This window comes from Pleurodeles waltl, chromosome 10 (assembly GCF_031143425.1).
Source record: "Pleurodeles waltl isolate 20211129_DDA chromosome 10, aPleWal1.hap1.20221129, whole genome shotgun sequence".
Lineage (NCBI taxonomy): Eukaryota > Metazoa > Chordata > Amphibia > Caudata > Salamandridae > Pleurodeles > Pleurodeles waltl.
The window spans coordinates 1,066,850,570-1,066,874,532 of record NC_090449.1 but is presented as its reverse complement, the minus strand read 5'-3'; the positions used below and the strand labels follow the sequence as shown (position 1 = coordinate 1,066,874,532).

The following is a 23,963-nucleotide window of genomic DNA, read 5'->3' as shown; positions in this document are numbered from 1 at the left end:
GACCCTGAAGGAGCTGTACCTCTAGGCGCTTTGCGAGCTATGAAACAGAAGCCATTATGTGTTATTCTGTTGCTCCTCAGCCCAGCACAGGGTGTCACAGCTCTTTAGGTTTTACAAGTTGACAAGGGTGACGCAGAAAGGGACATGTTGTGTAGAAATGATGTAACATTCCAGGGCCAACCTTTAAAAAACAAAAAAGTCTGGATGCGGCTGCCTTCCTCGTTTTGTAGGCTCGCGCACCACTCATGCAAACACATACAAATGGACTCGGGCACTTTTCTTTCCCTTTTTAGGTTCTCCTGCACACGCGCTTTCTTGCGAAATCTTTTGTTAGTAAAAAATCTTAAAATGCGCTTGGAACCCGCCCCTTACTTACCTAAACTTGCCATTGGCTTACTCCAACGTCGCTCTGATTTACCTGCTTCGGATTGGCCAGCACGTCTCCTTCACGTCACTTCCTGTCATCGTCTTCTGCGCCGATCTTGCCATCGAGGTGCCTGTAGACCCAGTACTCCTTCCGGTCACTTCCTATTGGACACTGGACAGTGTCCTTCACCGGTATCTGCGACGCTGAGGGTACTCCTTTTTTCTTCTTGCGTGCCGCCTTCTTTCTTTTCTGACGTCTTCTTTCTTCGCTGCCGTCTTCTCTGTCTTCTTTGTTCGTTGCTATCCGTCTTTTTCCTTTCTGCATACCGTCTTCTGTCTGCGCTGTCTCCTTTACCGCATGCCATCTTCTCACGTCTTCTTCCGCCTTTGGTCTTCTGCCCTCTTCTGTCATCTTCTCTGTTCTGTCTTCTGCCATCTTCTGTCTTCTCCCGTCTTCTGCTGTTTTCTATCTTCTGTCTTCTTTCTTCTTTCATCCATGCCAATATGTATTGCCTTAGTCTTTTTAGGGTCGAGCCTGCATCGCGTGCTCTTGCGTATGCGTATCACTTGCAAGACGCTGTAGTAGTTAGAAAAGGGCTCGGAACCCCACGCATGTCACGTCAGTGTCTTTCATTGGTTCGTGGGCTTGCCTTTTAAAATCTGCTTCCTTTCATTAGTGGACGGCATGCATACGTCATGCCTTTTCCAGTGGTTAGCCCTCCTCGAGCGCAGCGACCAAGTATTGAAAACATGCAAGGCTCGCGGTTTTCCGTCCGGTTTGTTGACTACTTTTTATCTTTTTTTCGCAGCCCAATCTTGCTTGTTTTATATGTAACTGACTTACAAATATTAGAAAAATATTATAATAATGTTTTTTTAATTTAATAAAACAAACATTATTTAGCATTTCTCTAATATTTGTAAGCCAGTTAAATAAAAAAAAGACAAAGGTGAAACCTATTGGCTTTGCCAATGCTTCTTAGTTACTAGTCCAAGTTGGAAGGGTAATTAGAAAGAAAAAAAAATGCTTGAAAGTGTATTTTGTCTTTCTAAAAGCGGGCGTTGGGAGAGGAATCAACGGGCTGAAGTACTGAGGGGGCGGAAGAAACACTGGGGGGACTGGAGGGGGGAAGGAACACAAGATTGGGGGAAAGTAACATGGAGGGCCAGATGGAGGGGAGCAACACAGAGGGTTGGGGGAAGCAACGGGGAGGGCCGGGCAGGTGAACGCAACAGGGGAGGGTGCGGGGCAGGACTGGTCTGGGAACCCAAAGCAGCCCTGGCACCTTTGTTGGACCAGCCGCGGAGTCGGGGGTTGGGGAGGTGTGTATGTACGAAGCACCGCTGCATTTGTTACTGGGGGCCGTTATTGCAGCACAGCTGCAAAAATGCCCGTCAGTAACTAAATCGCCCCCCACGGCTGCAAAACAGGGGGCCCCAGCCTTTCACCCTCTGGGGGAAAGGCCCAATGCCAGCATGCCCAGTCCGGCCCTGAATGGGGGAGAAGCACACCACCAACAGAGAACGACACAGAGTGCAGGGGTAGAGAAGCACATGAGGGAAACAGCCCGAGATACCACACACTTTCACGGAGAGATTCACACACAAAAACTAGTGCTTAAGAAGCAAACAGTGGCAGCGGTGATGCAATCCAGTCGAAAGAGGTGCTAAAGAGGCAATGCTCCAAGGGAGGGACAAACACAAGATTGACAAGCTGGACACAAATAAGAAGCAGGCAAATGAGAGTGACAGGAAAACCAGCCAATGGTAAGCAATTGACGGGCTCCAAGCCCCTGTCTTTTCTTGGTAAGCCACATTGTCTTGCAACAGACAGAGCACTTGCTGTTTGAACCTAAAAAGGAGCTGATATGTCTTTTTTTCACAAGGCTGTTTCTCTGGCTGCATCTAAATTCATCCAGTGGATAGTGTTCTTCCCCTCTCTCTTATGTCCCAATCTCACTCCCTGTTCTTCTTCTGCTCTTGTCCATCGCATTCTTCCCTCCCTCTCCTTCCTCAGTTTCTTACCTCAGTTTACTGTTTCACCGGCCTCAAGGATGTCTCATCGGGAGCCTCCTGCCCCACCCTTCAGGTACCGCCTCACCAGCCTCAAGGATGTCTCATAGGGAGCCTCCTGCCTCACCCCTCCTCATCTCTCTCACCAGCCTCAAGAATGTCCCATCAGAGCCTCCTGCCCCACCCTTCAGGTCCTGCCTCACTGGCCTCAAGGATGTCTCATCAGGAGCCTCCCGCCCCACCCTTCAGGTACTGCCTCACCAGCCTCTAGGATGTCTCATCGGGAGCCTTCTGCCCCACCCATCAGGTCCTGCTTCACGGATGAGCCATGTGGAGCCTCCTGCCCCAGCCCCCCTTGCCTGCCCCACCCTTCAGGTCCTGCCTCACCAGCCTCAAGGATGTCTCATCTGCAGCCTCCTGCCCCACCCTTCAGGTCCTGTCTCACCAGCCTCAAGGATGTCTCATCAGGAGCCTCCTGCCCCCTCCTTCAGGTCCTGTCTCACCAGCCTCAAGGATGTCTCATTTGCAGCCTCCTGCCCCACGCTTTAGGTCCTGTCTCACCAGCCTCAAGGATGTCTCATCGGGAGCCTCCTGCCCCACCCTTCAGGTACTGCCTCACCAGCCTCAAGGATGTCTCATCGGGAGCCTCCTGCCCCACCCTTCAGGTACTGTCTCACCAGCCTCAAGGCTGTCTCATCAGGAGCCTCCTGCCCCACTCTTCAGGTCCTGCCTCACCGGCCTCAAGGATGTCTCATCGGGAGCCTCCTGCCCCATCCTTCAGGTCCTGTCTCACTGGTCTCAAGGATGTCTCATGGGGAGCCTCCTGCCCCACCCTTCAGGTACTGCCTCACTGGCCTCAAGGATGTTTCATCGGGAGCCTCCTGCCCCACCCGTCAGGTCCTGTCTCACCAGCCTCAAGGATGTCTCATCGGGAGCCTCATGCCCCACCCTTCAGATCCTGTCTCACCAGCCTCAAGGATGTCTCATCGGGAGCCTCCTGCCCCAGCCCCCCTTGCCTGCCCCACCCTTCAGGTCCTGCCTCACCAGCCTCAAGGATGTCTCATCTGCAGCCTCCTGCCCCACCCTCCAGGTCCTGTCTCACCAGCCTCAAGGATGTCTCATCGGGAGCCTCCTTCCCCCTCCTTCAGGTCCTGTCTCACCAGCCTCAAGGATGTCTCATTTGCAGCCTCCTGCCCCACGCTTTAGGTCCTGTCTCACCAGCCTCAAGGATGTCTCATCGGGAGCCTCCTGCCCCACCCTTCAGGTACTGCCTCACCAGCCTCAAGGATGTCTCATCGGGAGCCTCCTGCCCCACCCTTCAGGTACTGCCTCACCAGCCTCAAGGCTGTCTCATCAGGAGCCTCCTGCCCCACTCTTCAGGTCCTGCCTCACCGGCCTCAAGGATGTCTCATCGGGAGCCTCCTGCCCCATCCTTCAGGTCCTGTCTCTCAAGCCTCAAGGATGTCTCATCTGCAGCATCCTTCCCCACCCGTCAGCTACTGTCTCACCGGCATCAAGGATGTCTCATCTGCAGCCTCATGCCCCACCCTTCAGGTCCTGCCTCACCAGCCTCACGGATGTCTCATCGGGAGCCTCCTGCCTCACCCCGCCTCATCTCTCTCACCAGCCTCAAGAATGTCCCATCAGAGCCTTCTGCCCCACCCTTCAGGTCCTGCTTCACGGATGAGCCATGGGGAGCCTCCTGCCCCAGCCCCCCTTGCCGGTCTCGCGGATGTCAGGGGCAGTGGCACCGTGCTCCGGGCCCTGGCATTGTGGATGTCAGGTGCAGTGTCACCGGTTCTCCGAGCCCTGGCCTTGTGGATGTCAGGTGCAGTGTCACCGGTTCTCCGAGCCCTGGCCTTGTGGATGTCAGGTGCAGTGGCGCCGGTGCCCCTGGCCTTGTGGATGTCAGGTGCAGTGTCACGGTGCTCCAGACCCTAGCAGTGCAGATGTCAGGTGCAGTGGCACCGGTTCTCCGAGCCCTGGGCTTGTGGATGTCAGGTGCAGTGGCGCCGGTGCCCCTGGCCTTGTGGATGTCAGGTGCAGTGGCACCGGTGCCTCGCGCCCTGGCCTTGTGGATGTCAGGTGCAGTGGCACCGGTGCCTCACGCCCTGGCCTTGTAGATGTCAGGTGCAGTGGCGCCGGTGCCCCTGGCCTTGTGGATCTCAGGTGCAGTGGCACCGGTGCTCCGAGTTTGTCAGGTGCAGTGGCATGGTGCTCCAGACCCTAGCAGTGCAGATGTCAGGTGCATTGGTACCGGTTCTCCGAGCCCTGAGCTTGTGGATGTCAGGTGCAGTGGCACCGGTGCTTCGCACCCTGGCCTTGTGGATGTCAGGTGCAGTGGCACCGGTGCCTCGCGCCCTGGCCTTGTGGATGTCAGGTGCAGTGGCGTCGGTGCCCCTGGCCTTGTGGATGTCAGGTGCAGTGGCACCGGTGCTCCGAGTTTGTCAGGTGCAGTGGCATGGTGCTCCAGACCCTAGCAGTGCAGATGTCAGGTGCAGTGGCACCGGTTCTCCGAGCCCTGGGCTTGTGGATGTCAGGTGCAGTGGCACCGGTGCTTCGCGCCCTGGCCTTGTGGATGTCAGGTGCAGTGGCGCCGGTGCCCCTGGCCTTGTGGATGTCAGGTGCAGTGGCGCCAGCGCCCCTGCCCAGCCCTGGGGCCCGGTATTTTACGTAGGGCACTTTACCATGACCCCCCGCCGCCTCTACTGGTAAATCCCCGCTGGAATGTGGATGTGCAGTTTCAGTAAAACACCACAGCACTGCACGGAATCTCACCTTAAGTAAACAGCCCTGGGGCGGCTGCTGGTTTCTGCCCCCACCCGGGGCACAAGAGGTATCGTCGGAACTCGGGTGAATCTGAGGTCGGACAATAGGTCCCGGGCACCAAAATAAAAGTGATCCTTAGTAGTGAATTAGGGAGCTACAAAGTGTCCCATGTTTGCACACTTTGGCAGTTTTGAACTTGTACACACTCACTGTGCAGGAGTTGTGCACGTTACGGAAGCCTGCGTGGATATGAGGTTGCTGCAGACAAACTGGCCCAGGGGACCCCAAAACAGTCCACAGTACGGTCCACACCCTGACCGGTCAGACCAGAGCACTGGGCACTGCCTGACCGACCATCCGGCCAGTCCAACCCGGATTAAATGTCTATGGAGACCAGCATGGCCAGACTGGGAACCCAAAGCAGCCCTGGCAGATGTTGTCCGACCCCCCCCAGAGGGTGCCAAGCGAGCGGGCCTGCCCACTGCAATGGGGAATATTGAGTTCTACCCACAAGAAAATATGGGGAAAAATGAAAAACGGCGCATTCCACAACACACTTTACACTATACATTCAATTGTGTTCATTTTTAAAGCACAGTAAATGATGACCTTGGAGTGCACCAGGATACAGCAATCTTTATTGGGGCTCTTCAATGACTCCCTTCTAACAGCGACTCTCAGCTCTCCATAGCCCCCTGTCACAGGTATTTACTTTGTTTTATAGCGCCTCTCATACCAGTGCAGGGTATCGGAGCACTTTACATCATACACAGAGACAATGAATTATATGTGTGTAAATCAGTCTACTGTAAGTGTTACACAAGACCAAGGGGACTACAAGGTGTAGGATTCACCTCACCCACACTGGTGGCTTTTTTAAGAGCGCTTGGTCTGTAAAAGCATAAACTCAGGATTGAGAACGTGACACAGTGGTTAGGGTTGACTTTACTAATGACAATGTATTTCTACTTTCTATGCAGACAAACCCTTTTTAGCAAAAGTAGGATAATCAAAGATTGGTAAAAAAACGCAGCTTTCTGACCTGCATCATGCAGTTCACATGCAGCGCTCTGATGGCAGTTCGTAGCTCACTGAGCTAGATTATGATTGTAACTTATGAACTGCACAGTAAGAAAATGATCTCTGTGACAAAAGCAGTAACCCATTGAGCTATGCACTTAAAATACTGTGCTGTGATCTCCATAGGACACATTCTTCGCTGCAAGCATATTAACCCTCTGTGCTACCTTAGAGGAGTCTCAACTGCTGCTAGACAAAACCTCAATCTCCAGCAGGTACCTTAATCACCAGAGATATCTTCGCACTTTTATTGTTGCTTGAAACCTGTTGGATATAAAAGGAACTCTGCAATGCCTTTAAAACTGCTGCACTGCTACAAAACTTCCCCCCAGTACCAAAAGCGTCCCCCAATCTTACAGCCTCCAGGGAAATGCCCGTCGCTCAGTACATCCAGTCCGGCCTTGGGACCAGAGCACAATACTCCTCCCTCTAAACTTGCCCACTTAATGGATAACATCGCTTTCACAAATGTCCCTTTAAGCACACCTGTGCACCCCAGCAAAAAATAGGGCACCCCTTTGACTTTATTAAATTCATCCCAGTGCTTAATTTGTGCTTGTTGTTTCCGGTTCTCCGGCACGTATTTTTGAGGGCCGGGACTTATTCTTCTGCCTCAAGCATTTTCTGTGAGCAAAATACACACATGGGAAATACGGAGGAAGGGAAAAACGAAAAAGCATCACAAAGGGAGAAAGTAGAAAGCTGCAGGATGAGCTGAAGTGGCAGGGAGTGGCTGTAAATGGATTGAAGAGGCCTGAGATGGCTTCAGGATTACGCTGCCTCAGTATTCCGTATTCACACATTTAATTGCAGCAGCTGCGTGTTTAAGAGGAGGACTTTGGGCACCGGCACCTTTTTATTTACAAATTAAGCACTGAATCATCCACTGAACACCAGGCAGGTTGTGAAGTTTGAATCTAAACAGCCTCTTCAGAGCAAGGTGCATCCTCACCGCGCACTGGTCTGCAGGGTAGGGAAACTTGCACTGCTGCTGCCCAGGCCCAAATCTGGACGTCTGCACTACTGATGTCTCTGTCTGATTTCTGTGAGAGAGAAGCCTTCACTTGTCTGTGTGAGGGAAGCCAGCACTGCTGATGTCAGAGCTCCACCTGGTTTCTGTGTGAAGAACGCCTGATTGGTTCATTGATAAAATGTATTTCACATCTGATTTGTTTATTATGAAATGTTATGACAAAGGCAGTAGGCTGATTTATTTATTATGCATCTGTTTAGAGGGTCATGGGGCAAGCAGGAGTTACTGGGCCCAACCGTGGGGGTTGACGCCTTTTACTGCTGATGTCACCACCCCAACCTATGGATCCTGAGCATCTGGGTCAAGTATCCCTTCAGCAGTTGACTCTCAGTGGTAGTGCATGTTGTGCACTCCAAGGCTTCTTGCAGGGGGGTGGGAGTAGACAAGGGGTGAACACAGACTCAAAACTCAAAATACATGCAGCAGCAGGAAATGATTATCCTGTTAAATACTTGCTTTTATGGAAAAAGGAATATACATTTATGAACACAAAGTAAAATACAACATTCACAAACAATGCACACTGTCCCCTGAGGTCAGGGCTCTAGCGTTTCATTGGTGAGTCTCTGAGTCCCACTCTTCTAAAGCTAGCTGTAGTGGTTATTCCCCATTCAAGGTAGGGACATTCAGGTTAAGCCCCACTAGTAGTCCGAGTGTCAGGAGAACCACTCCAGCTCTTGCTTAAAGTCAAAAGTGGTCCAGCACAGAAGCCCCTTCTAGCAAGTAAGTTCCCCCAGGCTGGCTGGCTCGAAAATCAGTCTTACCCACACCCTCAGCATCCGAGCGACCGGAGTATCTGAGCATGCCTCCTTCATGGAAGGATCTGGAAATGTGAGCAGGGCAGAGTCGCTCCTTCTAGGGTGTAAACAGGGATCCAGAAGATCTTACTGGACTGCAGAAAGGGGAGTCCAGTGAAGTCAGCTGGGTGAGCCCCAAACCATGGCTGCGTCTCCTGGATGTGCAGCACGACTGAAGGTAAACTGGTCGCATCAGAGCTCTTTCTTTCCGACTTTCAGCCATGCTGCACAGTAATCACTGCTGTAAACAAGGGCTAAAGACACTGACAGAGGGAAAAAAACAGAGCTATAATGTGGCAAGTGCTTTTTTTGATCATGCGGGGACTGGCAGCAACCCAGAGGGAGGGTGTATGGAGGCCACAGGGAGGCAGAGTGTTTGGGGAAAAAGTGCTGTGATGCAGCCAGCCAAGCCACATCATGACAGCTTTTTTATTGTGGAATGGGGGTGAGAGGAAACATTAGGGGAGGGGTGGAAATTGGAGGAGGAGAAAAATAAAAAATGGCGGGTGGGGTGAGAGGGGGAGCAAGAACATGGACAGCAGGTGGGTGGGACGGGGCAGGAGGTGGAGCAAGAACCTGGACAGCAGGTGGGTGGGACGGGGCAGGAGGGGGGCAAGAACATGGACAGCAGGTGGGTGGGACAGGGCAGGAGGGGGAGCAAGAACATGCACAGCAGGTGGGTGGGACGGGGCAGGAGGGGGAGCAAGAACATGGACAGCAGGAGGATGGGACAGCGCAGGGGGGAGCAAGAACATGGACAGCAGGTGGGTGGGACAGGGCAGGAGGGGGAGCAAGAACATGGACAGCAGGTGGGTGGGACGGGGCAGGAGGGGGAGCAAGAACATGGACAGCAGGAGGATGGGACAGCGCAGGGGGGAGCAAGAACATGGACAGCAGGTGGGTGGGACGGCGCAGGGGAGAGCAAGAACATGGACAGCAGGAGGGTGGGACGGGGCAGGAGGGGGGCAAGAACATGGACAGCAGGTGGGTCGGACGGGGCAGGAGGGGGAGCAAGAACATGGACAGTAGGTGGGTGGGACGGGGCAGGAGGGGGAACAAGAACATGGACAGCAGGAGGGTGGGACGGGGCAGGAGGGAGAGCAAGAACATGGACAGCAGGTGGGTGGGATGGGGCAGTAGGGGTAACAAGAACATGGACAGCAGGTGGGTGGGACGGGGCAGGAGGGGGAGCAAGAACATGGACAGCAGGTGGGTGGGACGGGGCAGGAGGGGAAGCAAGAACATGGACAGTAGGTGGGTGGGACGGGGCAGGAGGGGGAACAAGAACATGGACAGCAGGTGGGAGGGACGGGGCAGGAGGGGGAGCTAGAACATGGACAGCAGGTGGGTGGGACGGGGCAGGAGGTGGAGCAAGAACCTGGACAGCAGGTGGGTGGGACGGGGCAGGAGGGGGGCAAGAACATAGACAGCAGGTGGGTGGGACAGGGCAGGAGGGGGAGCAAGAACATGGACAGCAGGTGGGTGGGACGGGGCAGGAGGGGGAGCAAGAACATGGACAGCAGGAGGATGGGACAGCGCAGGGGGGAGCAAGAACATGGACAGCAGGTGGGTGGGACGGCGCAGGGGAGAGCAAGAACATGGACAGCAGGAGGGTGGGACGGGGCAGGAGGGGGGGGCAAGAACATGGACAGCAGGTGGGTCGGACGGGGCAGGTGGGGGAGCAAGAACATGGACAGTAGGTGGGTGGGACGGGGCAGGAGGGGGAACAAGAACATGGACAGCAGGTGGGTGGGACGGGGCAGGAGGGGGAGCAAGAACATGGACAGTAGGTGGGTGGGACGGGGCAGGAGGGGGAACAAGAACATGGACAGCAGGTGGGAGGGACGGGGCAGGAGGGGGAGCAAGAACGTGGACAGCAGGTGGGTGGGACAGCAAGAACATGGACAGCAGGTGGGTGGGACGGGGCCAGGAGGGGGAGCAAGAACATGGACAGCAGGTGGGTGGGATGGGGCAGTAGTGGGAGCAAGAACATGGACAGCAGGAGGGTGGGACGGGGCAGGAGGGAGAGCAAGAACATGGACAGCAGGTGGGTGGGATGGGGCAGTAGTGGGAGCAAGAACATGGACAGCAGGTGGGTGGGACGGGGCAGGAGGGGGAGCAAGAACATGTACAGCAGGTGGGTGGGACAGGGCAGGAGGGAGAGCAAGAACATGGACAGCAGGTGGGTGGGATGGGGCAGTAGTGGGAGCAAGAACATGGACAGCAGGAGGGTGGGACGGGGCAGGAGGGAGAGCAAGAACATGGACAGCAGGTGGGTGGGATGGGGCAGTAGGGGTAACAAGAACATGGGCAGCAGGTGGGTGGGACGGGGCAGGAGGGGGGCCAAAACATGCACATCGGGCGGGGGCAAGTAAAAACCAAAACAGTGACGGTCAAGCAACAACGCCGGCAGCGAGTGAGGTATGAGGGGGTTGGGAGGGGGAGCAAGAGCATGGCAGCTGGGGGGCAAGCAACAACACGGACAGCAAGTGGGGCAAGCATCAACACGGACAGCAATTGGGGCAAGCATCAACACGGACAGCAAGTGGGGGCAAGCATCAACACAGACACCAAGTGGGGGCAAGCATCAACACAGACACCAAGTGGGGGCAATCATCAACAAGGACAGTGGGTGAGCGCAACCAACAAGGGCAAAGGGATGCAAGTAACACAGAGGATGAGGCAACACGGAGGACAAGCACACGAAGGAGACTGCTGCAAAAGACATACTTGAGTTCACAAAAAGAAATAATGGAAAAGATTAGTACTCAAGGTGACAAAAAGAAAAAAGAAACACCCAACCAAGGGAGCAGTGGAATGGCACAAGCGCTTGGTCCATGCTCCAGGGGAGGGACAAACACAAGAAGTGCAGGTGAAAGCAGCAACCACGACCTATGAAAAGCAATGGAGAGTGATAACGAGGAGGACCAATGGCAATCAACAGGTGGCCTCTAACCCCCCTGGAAGTTAACAGAATGTCTTGCAAGCAACAGCGCATGCCATGTTACAGGTGAAACCTAAGAAGGTGGCAAATGAAGAAACATGAAAACCTATCAGAGGCTCTTCATGGAAATGTTCCTGTGGTGCAGGGCCCTGCTACCGCCTCCCTTTGGTGCACGCAGTCGGGTAAATCTGTTGGTCAGTTCCAAACACAGGTGCTACATTGAGACTTAGAAACGTTTTAAGAGCAAACATCAATCCAGCTGGATGAGGCACATGGCCAGACCTAAGATGGGCCCAAGGATCTCGCATACGATGAGTGGGAATCCTCAGTGACCTGGAGACATTGATGTAGAAAGCTCTAGGAGATTCTAGGAGCTATCTCTGTAGTGTGCAAGAATGGTGATTCAAGAAGACCCTTCCGGGAGTTGGTTCTTCTGCTGCAGGTTTCATGTCTTGCTTTGAGTTAGTCCGTTGAGCTGGTGGGCTGCATCCAGTCGGGAGAGCTCAATGCCAAAAGGATGCTACTGGGTCCTCTCGGTCTTCAAAACAACAGAACGTGGTTCTTTTAGTACAGAAATAAAGTCCTCCCAAATGTCATCTTTGAGGCAAAATATACTTCCTCTCTTTCTGCTGGTGCTGGTTTGTCTCTACACTGCATATCTCTTGACTTTGCCAAGTTTTATAATGTGATATGCACTCCTCTTTAGCCATGACATACGCCCTCCCTTAATAAGTGCTCCTCAGACTCATAACTTCTAAAGCGGGGCATGACTGGGTCTCTTGCACTCTTCCCACTCTGCCCTTCCTGCCAGTGAAGCACTCTCACTGTGCCCACCAGCAGCAGGGGGCACTGCCCACTAGACTGCACCCAACCAGTAATAGTAGGACTGGCCCAATGCTTGTTCACTTCTTGGCAGTGTGGTAGCCATAGTGTGGGGCAGAGATTCTTAAACTTTGGTCCACAACTCTTAGTCAAAGGGCCACCGATGATTTAGAAAGTGAAATCATATTGAACAAATAGTTACACAAAAAAGAAAATGTAAAACTTGAAAATGCTCTGTAGATGTGAAGGAATTTAAAATTAGAAGATAAAAACTAAATGTGTGTCTTTAGCTTGATTGGGGAAGCAGCAGGAGTACAGCCAGCCGAGGGCCGTGTGTAGGGTTTGGCAGAGGGGCTGCTCCGTCACAACGGTGACAGATATCCCATAAGATGAAGTATAAGTCCCATGATATCCTATGGGATTTATATCTCGGGGTGCAGGATACCCGTCGCCGTTGTGACGGACTAACCCCTCTGCCAAACCCTAAATCAGGCCCTGAGTCTTGTGTGGAGAATAGGTGACTTCATTTGAAGCACTGGTGTGTGGTGAAACAAACACTGGTGTGTGGTGAAACAAACACTGGTGTGTTGTTGGTGTGTGGTGAAACAAACACTGGTGTGTGGTGAAACAAACACTGGTATGTGATGAAACAAACACTGGTGTGTTGTTGGTGTGTGGTGAAACAAACACTGGTGTGTGATGAAACAAACACTGGTATGTGGTGAAACAAACACTGGTATGTGGGGAAACAAACACTGGTGTGTGATGAAACAAACACTGGTATGTGGTGAAACAAACACTGGTATGTGGGGAAACAAACACTGGTGTGTGATGAAACAAACACTGGTGTGTTGTTGATGTGTGGTGAAACAAACACTGGTGTGTGGTGAAACAAACACTGGTGTGTTGTTGGTGTGTGGTGAAACAAACACTGGTGTGTGGTGAAACAAACAGAGCATGTATTAGAGTCAGGAAGACAGAATATAGCATATCATTTGTTTTAGAAATGATACCAAATTTTGAAAAGCTCCATCCTTCTAGTTAAAATTAAAATTTCTATTTTTGAACTTTTGTGAAATATTTCAGAATATGTGTGTTTCTGTGATGCATACTTGTGTGTGTACTTTTGTGTATTGTATTGAGATTAAAATCGTAGAAATTGGTCAGGCCAGGTCCCTGGTTAGGACTCACTTGTATATTGACTGCAGTTGATGGATTCTGGTTGGTGATCAGCTGCAACCCTGTGTGCTACATGACAATCTGTAACCTAGATTCAATAATAGTGAAAATCTTACTGAAAAAAACATATCCACTTGGGGAGCTTCGACCACACGTGACACACATTGGCATGAGGGTCACAAGGGATAATTGTGGGGCTCAATGGGGGTGTAGATGGTTTCCCGGTGGCAGGTTCCATTATTTTCACATGGATGCCTCTTTGTTACTTCTGTGGTGCTCTGGAGAGGAGGTTTTCGGTAGAGGTTTCTAGGGCAAGGCTTAATTTGAGCCAGTGGTTTCCAGTGCTTGTGGCTGGCACTTCAGGGTCAGCTCAGCACTTATGACAGTCTGCCACACGGTGGCACTCTTTGTCTAATTTAGAGATGTGCACAACAACAGTTGTTCATAAATTTAATATAGATTCAACGTCTCTAGTATCTGCCTCCCAACCATTCTTAGAGCTGCGGGGACCTGGAATATTCAGAATTGTCAAATTGTCACACTTGTATGAGTGTGATGGTTAGTACTTGTGTTGGCATGACATTGGCAGGGCTGGCAGGGGCAATGTGTGGTGCACGCTGTGGTGGCCTCCAGACAAGGCCCTGGCATCTGTTTGTTTAAAAATTAAGCACTGGTCTAGGAGGACCTCAGAGGTTTGTGTGACCCCCTTCGGCAGAGTCCACGGGGTGACTGTACACGCTGCTCTCTCAGCTGAGGGGTCTGGGGTCTCTCCGAATGACTGGCCGTATAGTCTGGTTTCCAGTATTGTCTTAAGGACTCATTAAACAGTGGATTCTCCGGGGGCACACCGCACCCAACAAACTCACCCAGTGGCCTAACGAAACTCGAGGGGGCCTCTTGCAAGGTACCTTGAGGGGGTCCCCTACCCCCAGGACACATTCAGGGGGCTTGCCGCCCGTGCAGAGTGTACTGAAGCCTGAAGCTCGCCCTCCCCTGCCCCCCCCCCCCCCCCCCCCACCCCCCAACACACAGACACACACAACTCAGTGGCTGCGGGGAGTTTTGTTACGTCACTGTATCTTGTGTTTATTTATCAGATGTCTCTTCTCAGTGTTTCGACCCTCATCCTCCCCAAAGGATGAAAGGCTCGGTCAGACCTGCAAATAGATTCCACACAGTTTTCCTCAGTGGACCGACAGCCCACTGAGCCACCTTACAATCAGCAGGTAGAGATGTGGTTTTGGGGAGGGGCCCAGGTATACGGTTTAAGAAGTTATGTGGCAGATACCGCACGTTCACCGCAGAGGGCATTTGAGCGGAGGTCCCAGGGCCCCGAGGAGCTCCTAGAACCGAAGTAGGCAGGTGACTAGATCGGTGACATGGCCCTGGGTTCAAGAGTTACATCACTCTATGTTTTTCATGAAAGAACTTCTGTTAATTGCTTTAAAAACACCTCGTGGTGTCTAACATGATAATGAAAGCTCTATGAACAGAGGGCCCTTGTCATAGCTCCCACTGTGTAAACTGTATAATGAGATCTCGCCCCCCCCCCCCCACACGGCCCCCCCCTGCGAGGGCGAGGTCCCTGAATAGAGACTTGTGCTTCGACGCAGAAGCCGCGGCTAGAGGGGGTGTGGGGGCCTTCGAGGCGCCCCTGTGCCTTGGAAGGGGTAGAAGGCCTGGAGGCGTTCGTGCCTGCTGGAGTTTCACCAGCTTTTCAAAGTTAAGGCTGGCACCAGACTCTTCCTGCCCCAGTCCTGCCAGCTTTTGGGAGCTTCGACGCGCCCTGTGCACTCCCCCCCAGTCCTACCGGCCATCCAGAGCTCCCCTGACTTGTAACCTCCTGCTCCAGGGCCCACCTCTCTTCCGGGGACTCCCCCGACACATCACTGCCTCCCCCCCAGCCCTGCCTGCCTTCAGGTGCTCCCCAGCCCTGCCTGCCTTCAGGTGCTCCCCAGCCCTGCCTGCCTCCAGGTGCTCTCCAGCCCGCCTGCCTTCAGGTGCTCCCCAGCCCTGCCTGCCTTCAGGTGCTCTCCAGCCTGCCTGCCTTCAGGTGCTCCCCAGCCCTGCCTGCCTTCAGGTGCTCTCCTGGCATCTAACTGACTCCCCCCCAGCCCTGCCTGCCTTCAGCTGCTCCCCAGCCCTGCCTGCCTTCAGGTGCTCTCCAGCCTGCCTGCCTCCAGGTGCTCTCCAGCCCGCCTGCCTCCAGGTGCTCTCCAGCCCGCCTGCCTTCAGGTGCTCCCCAGCCCTGCCTGCCTTCAGGTGCTCCCCAGCCCTGCCTGCCTTCAGGTGCTCACCAGCCTGCCAGCCTTCAGGTGCTCTCCAGCCTGCCTGCCTTCAGGTGCTCTCCAGCCCTGACTTCCTCCAGGTGCTCTCCTGGGATCTAACTGCCTCCTCCCCAGCCCTGCCTGCCTTCAGGTGCTCCTGGCATCTAACTGCCTCCTCCCCAGCCCTGCCTGCCTTCAGGTGCTCTCCAGCCTGCCTGCCTTCAGGTGCTCTCCAGCCTGCCTGCTTGCCTTCAGGTGCTCTCCGGCATCTAACTGCCTCCCCCCAGCCCTGCCTGCCTTCAGGTGCTCTCCAGCCCTGCCTGCCTTCAGGTGCTCTCCGGCATCTAACTGCCTCCCCCCAGCCCTGCCTGCCTTCAGGTGTTCTCCAGCCCTGCCTGCCTTCAGGTGCTCTCCAGCCTGCCTGCCTTCAGGTGCTCCCCAGCCCTGCCTGCCTTCAGGTGCTCTCCAGCCTGCCTGCCTCCAGGTGCTCTCCAGCCCGCCTGCCTCCAGGTGCTCTCCAGCCCGCCTGCCTTCAGGTGCTCCCCAGCCCTGCCTGCCTTCAGGTGCTCCCCAGCCCTGCCTGCCTTCAGGTGCTCTCCAGCCTGCCTGCCTTCAGGTGCTCTCCAGCCTGCCTGCCTTCAGGTGCTCTCCAGCCCTGCCTGCCTCCAGGTGCTTTCCTGGGATCTAACTGCCTCCTCCCCAGCCCTGCCTGCCTTCAGGTGCTCCTGGCATCTAACTGCTTCCTCCCCAGCCCTGCCTGCCTTCAGGTGCTCTCCAGCCTGCCTGCCTTCAGGTGCTCTCCAGCCTGCCTGCTTGCCTTCAGGTGCTCTCCGGCATCTAACTGCCTCCCCCAGCCCTGCCTGCCTTCAGGTGCTCTCCAGCCCTGCCTGCCTTCAGGTGCTCTCCAGCATCTAACTGCCTCCCCCCAGCCCTGCCTGCCTTCAGGTGTTCTCCAGCCCTGCCTGCCTTCAGGTGCTCTCCGGCATCTAACTGCCTCTCCCAAGCCCTGCCTGCCTTCAGGTGCTCTCCAGCCCTGCCTGCCTTCAGGTGCTCTCCAGCCCTGCCTGCCTTCAGGTGCTCCCCAGCCCTGCCTGCCTTCAGGTGCTCTCCAGGCCTGCCTGCCTTCAGGTGCTCTCCTGGCATCTAACTGACTCCTCCCCAGCCCTGCCTGCCTTCAGCTGCTCCCCAGCCCTGCCTGCCTTCAGGTGCTCTCCAGCCCTGCCTGCCTTCAGGTGCTCTCCGGCATCTAACTGCCTCTCCCCAGCCCTGCCTGCCTTCAGGTGCTCTCCAGCCCTGCCTGCCTTCAGGTGCTCCCCAGCCCTGCCTGCCTTCAGGTGCTCTCCAGTCCTGCCTGCCTTCAGGTGCTCTCCAGCCCTGCCTGCCTCCAGGTGCTCTCCTGGCATCTAACTGACTCCCCCCCAGCCCTGCCTGCCTTCAGCTGCTCCCCAGCCCTGCCTGCCTTCAGGTGCTCTCCAGCCCTGCCTGCCTCCAGGTGCTCTCCTGGCATCTAACTGACTCCTCCACAGCCCTGCCTGCCTTCAGTTGCTCCCAAGCCCTGCCTGCCTTCAGGTGCTCTCCAGCCCTGCCTGCCTCCAGGTGCTCTCCAGCCCTGCCTGCCTCCCGGTGCTCTCCTGGCATCTAACTGACTCCTCCCCAGCCCTGCCTGCCTTCAGGTGCTCCCCAGCCCTGCCTGCCTTCAGGTACTCTCCAGCCCTGCCTGCCTTCAGGTACTCCCCAGCCCTGCCTGCTTTCAGGTGCTCTCCTGGCATCTAACTGCCTCCCCCGCAGCCCTGCCTGCGTTCGGGTGCTCTCCTGGCATCAAACTGCCTCCCCCCAGCCCTGCCTGTCTTCAGGTACTCTCCAGCCTGCCTGCCTTCAGGTGCTCTCCAGCCTGCCTGCCTTCAGGTGCTCTCCAGCACTGCCTGCCTTCAGGTGCTCTCCAGCCTGCCTGCCTTCAGGTGCTCTCCAGCACTGCCTGCCTTCAGGTGCTCTCCTGGGATCTATCTGTCTCCTCCCCAGCCCTGCCTGTCTCCAGGTGCTCTCCTGGCATCAAACTGCCTCCCCCCCCAGCCCTGCCTGTCTTCAGGTGCTCTCCTGGCATCAAACTGCCTCCCCCCAGACCTGCCTGCCTTCAGGTACTCTCCAGACTGCCTGCCTTCAGGTGCTCTCCAGCCTGCCTGCCTTCAGGTGCTCTCCTGGGATCTAACTGCCTCCCCACAGCCCTGCCTGCCTTCAGGTGCTCTCCTGGCATCTAACTGCCTCCCCCCAGCCCTGCCTGCCTTCAGGTGCTCTCCTGGGATCTAACTGCCTCCCCCAGTCCCACCCACTCAGATGCTCTCCTGACATATAACTACCCCCCCAAGTCCCACCCACTCAGGTTCTCTCCTGACATGTCATTGCCTCGTCCACAACCCTATCTGCCCCTCAGGTGCTCTCCTCCCATGTAACTACCCCTCTCCAGTCCTATCTGCCCCTCAGGTGCTCTCCTCCCATGTAACTACCCCTCTCCAGTCCTATCTGCCCCCCGCCCGACTGGAGGAGGTGAGGCACAGAGACATCCAGCGCACTATCCTTACCCCCCCCCCCCCACACACACACCTCGAACGGGGGGGGGGGCAGAGACATCCAGAACTCTATCCTCACCCCTCCCCCTCTAACGGAGGGAGGGGGCGTCAGGGACATCCAGAGCACTGTCCACCCCCCCCCACCCCCCCGCCGAACGGAGGAGGGGGGTATTAGACAAGACCACTTAGATTAATAATGTATTCTGACTCAAAAATCAATTCTGAGAAACTCGTGGGATTAAACCCCCCTCGCCCCCACCCTCCTGCCCCGGCATGGCCCCCCGCAGCGGGCACGGGATAGATGAGTACTCAGCGTCATGCGCCTCAGAGGCCTTAATCCGAGGCGCCTAATGCCCTGGTCCGGTGCCAGCCTCTGATTGGAAGCAGAGCGCTGGTCCCGGGAGCTGGGCCCTCTCTGAGGGCACTGAGCGGAGGGGCATCATCTGTGGGGGTGTACAGGCCCCCTGCCACCCCAGTCCCTGCTCACAGCTGGAGGACAGCCTGAGCTCGGCTCCCCTGCCCCTGGCACGCGCTCCTTGGCACCCAGGGCCCCTCTGCCACCCCAAACCGCGCTCACAGCTGGAGGACAGGCCGGGCTCGGCTCTAGGGCCCCTCTGACACCCCAGTCCCTGCTCAGAGCTGGAGGACAGGCTGGGCTCGGCTCTAGGGCCCCTCTGACACCCCAGTCCCTGCTCAGAGCTGGAGGACAGGCTGGGCTCGGCTCTAGGGCCCCTCTGACACCCCAGTCCCTGCTCAGAGCTGGAGGACAGGCCGGGCTCGGCTCCCCTGGCACGCGCTCCTTGGCACCCAAGCAACCACCCCCCCCCCCCCCCCCCCCCCGCCGCCGCCCAGTCTCCACTCACAGCTGGAGGGCAGCCTAGGCTCGGCTCCCTGGCACACGCTCCTTGGCACACAAGGGGCCCCCACATCCCGTAGAGATGCATCAGCCTGGGAGCTGCTCCGAGTGGGCCACGGCCGCCTCCACGCTCTTGTCACACCTCAGAGCCCCCCTGTCCGGCCTGCGCCCCCTTGGCCTGGCGGGGGACGAGGAGGGGCGCAGGCTCTGGGTCCCCGAATCTGAGGACCCCTGGGGTGAGGGCCCCGCCGGAGACAGGCCCGGCCCGGGCCTTCGGGACCTGGTGGGGGTGGCGGGGGCCGGGAGGAAGATTGTGGGGGCGCTCCTCTGCCAGCCTCTGAAGCTCTTTGCCTGTTCACAGATCACGTCCCTGGTGCGGAGGGCGGCCCTGGCACCGAGCGACCACCGCTGCAACTACGAGAAGGCGCACAGCTTCAAGGTAAGGGGCGTGTGTGTGACTTCAAGGTAAGGTGTGTGACTTCAAGGTAAGGTGTGTGACTTCAAGGTAAGGTGTGTGTGTGACTTCAAGGTAAGGTGTGTGTGTGACTTCAAGGTAAGGGGCGTGTGTGTGACTTCAAGGTAAGGTGTGTGACTTCAAGGTAAGGAGTGTGTGAATTCAAGGTAAAGAGTGTGTGACTTCAAGGGAAGGTTTGTGTGACTTCAAGGTAAGGTGTGTGTGTGAATTCATGGTAAGGAGTGTGTGACTTCAAGGTAAGGCATGTGTATGTGTGACTTCAAAGTAAGGAGTGTGTGACTTCAAGGTAAAGAGTGTGTGACTTCAAGGTAAGGTTTGTGTTACTCCAAGGTAAGGTGTGTGTGACTTCAAGGTAAGGTGTGTGTGTGACTTCAAGGTAAGGTGTGTGTGACTTCAAGGTAAGGTGTGTGACTTCAAGGTAAGGTGTGTGTGTGACTTCAAGGTAAGGTGTGTGACTTCAAGATAAGGTGTGTGTGTGTGTCATTTCAAAGTAAGGTGTGTGACTTCAAGGTAATGTGTGTGTGTGTGTGACTTCAAGGTAAGGTGTGTGACTTCAAGGTAAGGTGTGTGTGTGACTTCAAGGTAAGGTGTGTGTGTGTGACTTCAAGGTAAGGTGTGTGACTTCAAGGTAAGGAGTGTGTGACTTCAAGGTAAGGAGTGTGTGAATTCAAGGTAAAGAGTGTGTGACTTCAAGGGAAGGTTTGTGTGACTTCAAGGTAAGGTGTGTGTGTGAATTCATGGTAAGGAGTGTGTGACTTCAAGGTAAGGCATGTGTATGTGTGACTTCAAAGTAAGGAGTGTGTGACTTCAAGGTAAAGAGTGTGTGACTTCAAGGTAAGGTTTGTGTTACTCCAAGGTAAGGTGTGTGTGACTTCAAGGTAAGGTGTGTGTGTGACTTCAAGGTAAGGTGTGTGTGACTTCAAGGTAAGGTGTGTGACTTCAAGGTAAGGTGTGTGTGTGATTTCAAGGTAATGTGTGTGTGTGTGACTTCAAGGTAAGGTGTGTGACTTCAAGGTAAGGTGTGTGTGTGACTTCAAGGTAAGGTGTGTGTGTGTCACCTCAAGATAAGGTGTGTGTGTGTCACTTCAAGGTAAGGCGTGTGTGTGTCACCTCAAGATAAGGTGTGTGTGTGTCACTTCAAGGTAAGGTGTGTGTGTGTCACCTCAAGGTAAGGTGTGTGTGTGTGTGTCACTTCAAGGTAAGGTGTGTGACTTCAAGGTAAGGTGTGTGTGTGACTTCAAGGTAAGGTGTGTGTGACTTCAAGGTAAGGTGTGTGACTGCAAGGTAAGGTGTGTGTGTGACTCTAAGGTAAGGTGTGTGTGTGTCACTTCAAGGTAAGGTGTGTGACTTCAAGGTAAGGTGTGTGTGTGTCACCTCAAGATAAGGTGTGTGTGTGTCACTTCAAGGTAAGGTGTGTGACTTCAAGGTAAGGTGTGTGTGTGTCACCTCAAGGTAAGGTGTGTGTGTGTCACTTCAAGGTAAGGTGTGTGACCTCAAGGTAAGGTGTGTGTGTGTCACTTCAAGGTAAGGTGTGTGACTTCAAGGTAAGGCGTGTGTGTGTCACCTCAAGTTAAGTTGTGTGTGTGTGTCACTTCAAGGTAAGGTGTGTGTGTGTGTCACTTCAAGGTAAGGTGTGTGTGTGTGTGGGGGCGTTGCGCTACACACACTCCCCTGTGCTCACAGTGTTACGCTACCCTGCCTGGCTCCTGTGTTGTGCTACAAACCTATACTAGACAGATGCGTTTAAGGCTCTGGTCCAGGACCCCGGCCCTCCAGGGGCCACTGATAGAGCCTGCTCTCTTCTCCTCACAGCCTCGCCCTATTGAAGTCGATTCATCCTTAAGCCGCCCGCTAAAAATACCGCCCCTGGATTTCCTTTTAATGCGCTTGGTGTGTGAGTCTATCACAGGCGTTGTACAGAGAAATGTTTTTATATTTCTTGCAACATCCGTAAAAAAGAATATTTTAGAACAAAACTGTGCTGTGCTACACACACCTGTGCTAGTGCGTCTGTCAGGCTCATCTGTGCTGTGCTGTGCTACACACACCTATCTCAGTGCGTCTATCAGGCTCCTCTGTGCTGTGCTGTGCTACACACACCTATCTCAGTGCGTCCATCAGGCTCCTCTGTGCTGTGCTGTGCTACACACACCTATCTCAGTGCGTCTGTCAGGCTCATCTGTGCTGTGCTACACACACCTGTGCTAGTGCGTCTGTCAGGCTCCTCTGTGCTGTGTTATGCTACACACACCTATGCTTGTGGGTCTGTCAGGCTCCTCTGTGCTGTGCTGTGCTACACACACCTATGGTAGTGCATCTGTCACGCTCCTCTGTGGTGTGTTGTGCTACACACACCTATGCTAGTGCGTCTGTCAGGCTCCTCTGTGTTGTGCTGTGCTGCACACACCTGTGCTACTGTATCTGTCTGGCTCCTCTGTGCTGTGTTGTGCTACACACACCTATGCTAGTGCGTCTGTCAGGTTTCTATGTGCTGTGCTACACACACCTATGGTAGTGCATCTGTCACGCTCCTCTGTGCTGTGTTGTGCTACACACACCTATGCTAGTGTGTCTGTCAGGCTCCTCTGTGTTGTGCTGTGCTACACACACCTATGCTAGTGCGTCTGTCAGGCCCCTCTGTGCTGTGCTACACACACCTATGCTAGTGCGTCTGTCAGGCCCCTCTGTGTTACACACCTATGGTAGTGCATCTGTCACGCTCCTCTGTGCTTTGCTGTGCTACACACACCTATCCTAGTGCGTCTCTCAGGCCCCTCTCTGATGTGCTGTGCTACACACACCTATGCTAGTGCGTCTATCAGGCCCCTCTGTGCTGTGCTAAACACACCTATGCTAGTGCGTCTTTCAGGGCCCTCTGTGCTACACACACCTATGGTAGTGCATCTGTCGGACTCCTCTGTGCTGTGCTACACACACCTATCCTAATGCGTCTCTCAGGCCTCTCTGTGCTGTGCTGTGCTACACACACCTATGCTAGTGTCTCTTTCAGGCTCCTCTATGCTGTGCTGTGCTACACACACCTCTCCTAGTGCGTCTGTCAGGCCCCTCTGTGCTACACACACCTATCCAAGTGCGTCTGTCAGGCTCCTCTGTGCTGTGCTACATACACCTATGCAAGTGCGTCTGTCAAGCCCCTCTGTGCTGTGATGTGCTACACACACCTATGCTAGTGCGTCTGTCAGGCTCCTAGGTGCTGTGCTGTGCTACACACACCTATGCTAGTGCGTCTGTCAAGCACCTCTGTGCTGTGCTACACACACCTCTCCTAGTGCGTCTGGCAGGCTCCTCTGTGCTGTGCTGTGCTACACACACCTCTCCTAGTGCGTCTGTCAGGCTCCTCTGTGCTGTGCTACACACACCTATGCAAGTGCGTCTGTCAAGCCCCTCTGTGCTGTGATGTGCTACACACACCTATGCTTGTGCGTCTGTCAGGCTCCTCTGTGCTGTGCTACACACACCTATGCTAGTGCCTCTTTCAGGCTCCTAAGTGCTGTGCTGTGCTACACACACCTATGCTAGTGCGTCTGTCAAGCCCCTCTGTGCTGTGTTGTGCTACACACACCTATCCTAGTGCGTCTGTCAGCTCATCTATGCTGTGCTACACACACCTATGCTAGTGCGTCTGTCAGGCCCCTCTGTGCTGTGTTGTGGTACACACATCTATCCTAGTGCGTCTGTCAGGCTCATCTATGCTGTGCTGTGCTACACACACCTATGCTAGTGCGTCGGTCAGGCTCCTCTGTGCTGTGCTGTGTTACACACACCTATGCTAGTGCGTCTGTCAGGCCCCTCTGTGCTGTGCTACACACACCTATGCTAGTGCGTCGGTCAGGCTCCTCTGTGCTGTGCTACACACACCTATGCTAGTGTGTCTGTCAGGCTCCTCTGTGCTGTGCTGTGTTACACACACACCTATCTCAGTGCGTCTGTCAGGCTCCTCTGTGCTGTGCTACACACACCTATGCTAGTGCATCCTCCAGGCTCCTATGTGCTGTGCTACACACACCTGTGCTAGTGCATCTGTCAGGCTCCTCTGTGCTGTGCTGTGCTACACACACCTATCTCAGTGCGTCCGTCAGGCTCCTCTGTGCTGTGCTACACATACCTGTGCTAGTGCCTCTGTCAGGCTCCTCTGTGCTGTCCTACACACACCTATGCTAGTGCGTCGGTCAGGCTCCTCTGTGCTGTGCTACACACACCTATGCTAGTGCGTCAATCAGGCTCCTCTGTGCTGTGCTGTGCTACACACACACCTATCTCAGTGCGTCTGTCAGGCTCCTCTGTGCTGTGCTGTGCTACACACATCTATGCTAGTGCGTCCTCCAGGCTCCTATGTGCTGTGCTACACACACCTGTGCTAGTGCGTCTGTCAGGCTCCTCTGTGGTGTGCTGTGCTACACACACCTATCCTAGTGCGTCTCTCAGGCTCCTCTGTGCTGTGCTGTGCTACACACACCTATGCTAGTGCATCTGTCAGGCCCCTCTGTGCTGTGCTGTGCTTCACACACCTGTGGTAGCGCCTCTTGTTAGGCTCTTTGCGCTCACCTATGCTGTCGAGGGCTACACAGTGCTATGCTAGTGTCCTAGGCTCCTCTGTGCTATGCTGTGCGGTCCTGCACTGTCTGCCAGGCTCTGCGCCACACTGGCTCTGCCCTGTGCCTTTGCTCTGCTTTGCTCTGCTGTGCCATGCTCTGCTGTACTGTGCTTCGCTGTGCTATGGCGTGTGCACTGCAGCACCTTGCTAGGTTCTGTGCTATAGTGATTATAGGTGGACTGT

At 54.9% G+C, this 23,963-nt stretch overlaps 1 protein-coding gene across 2 annotated transcripts in view; it reads left to right on the top strand.

Annotated features, from left to right (window-relative positions):
- CHN2 (chimerin 2) overlaps positions 1 to 23,963 on the top strand; it is a 490,714-nt gene that overhangs the window by 332,042 nt on the left and 134,709 nt on the right. For both annotated transcript variants that reach the window (XM_069212100.1, XM_069212101.1), the window contains one exon: positions 19,052 to 19,129. In XM_069212100.1, the coding sequence (XP_069068201.1) occupies positions 19,052 to 19,129 (78 nt within the window). The remainder of the gene's footprint in view (positions 1 to 19,051; positions 19,130 to 23,963) is intronic.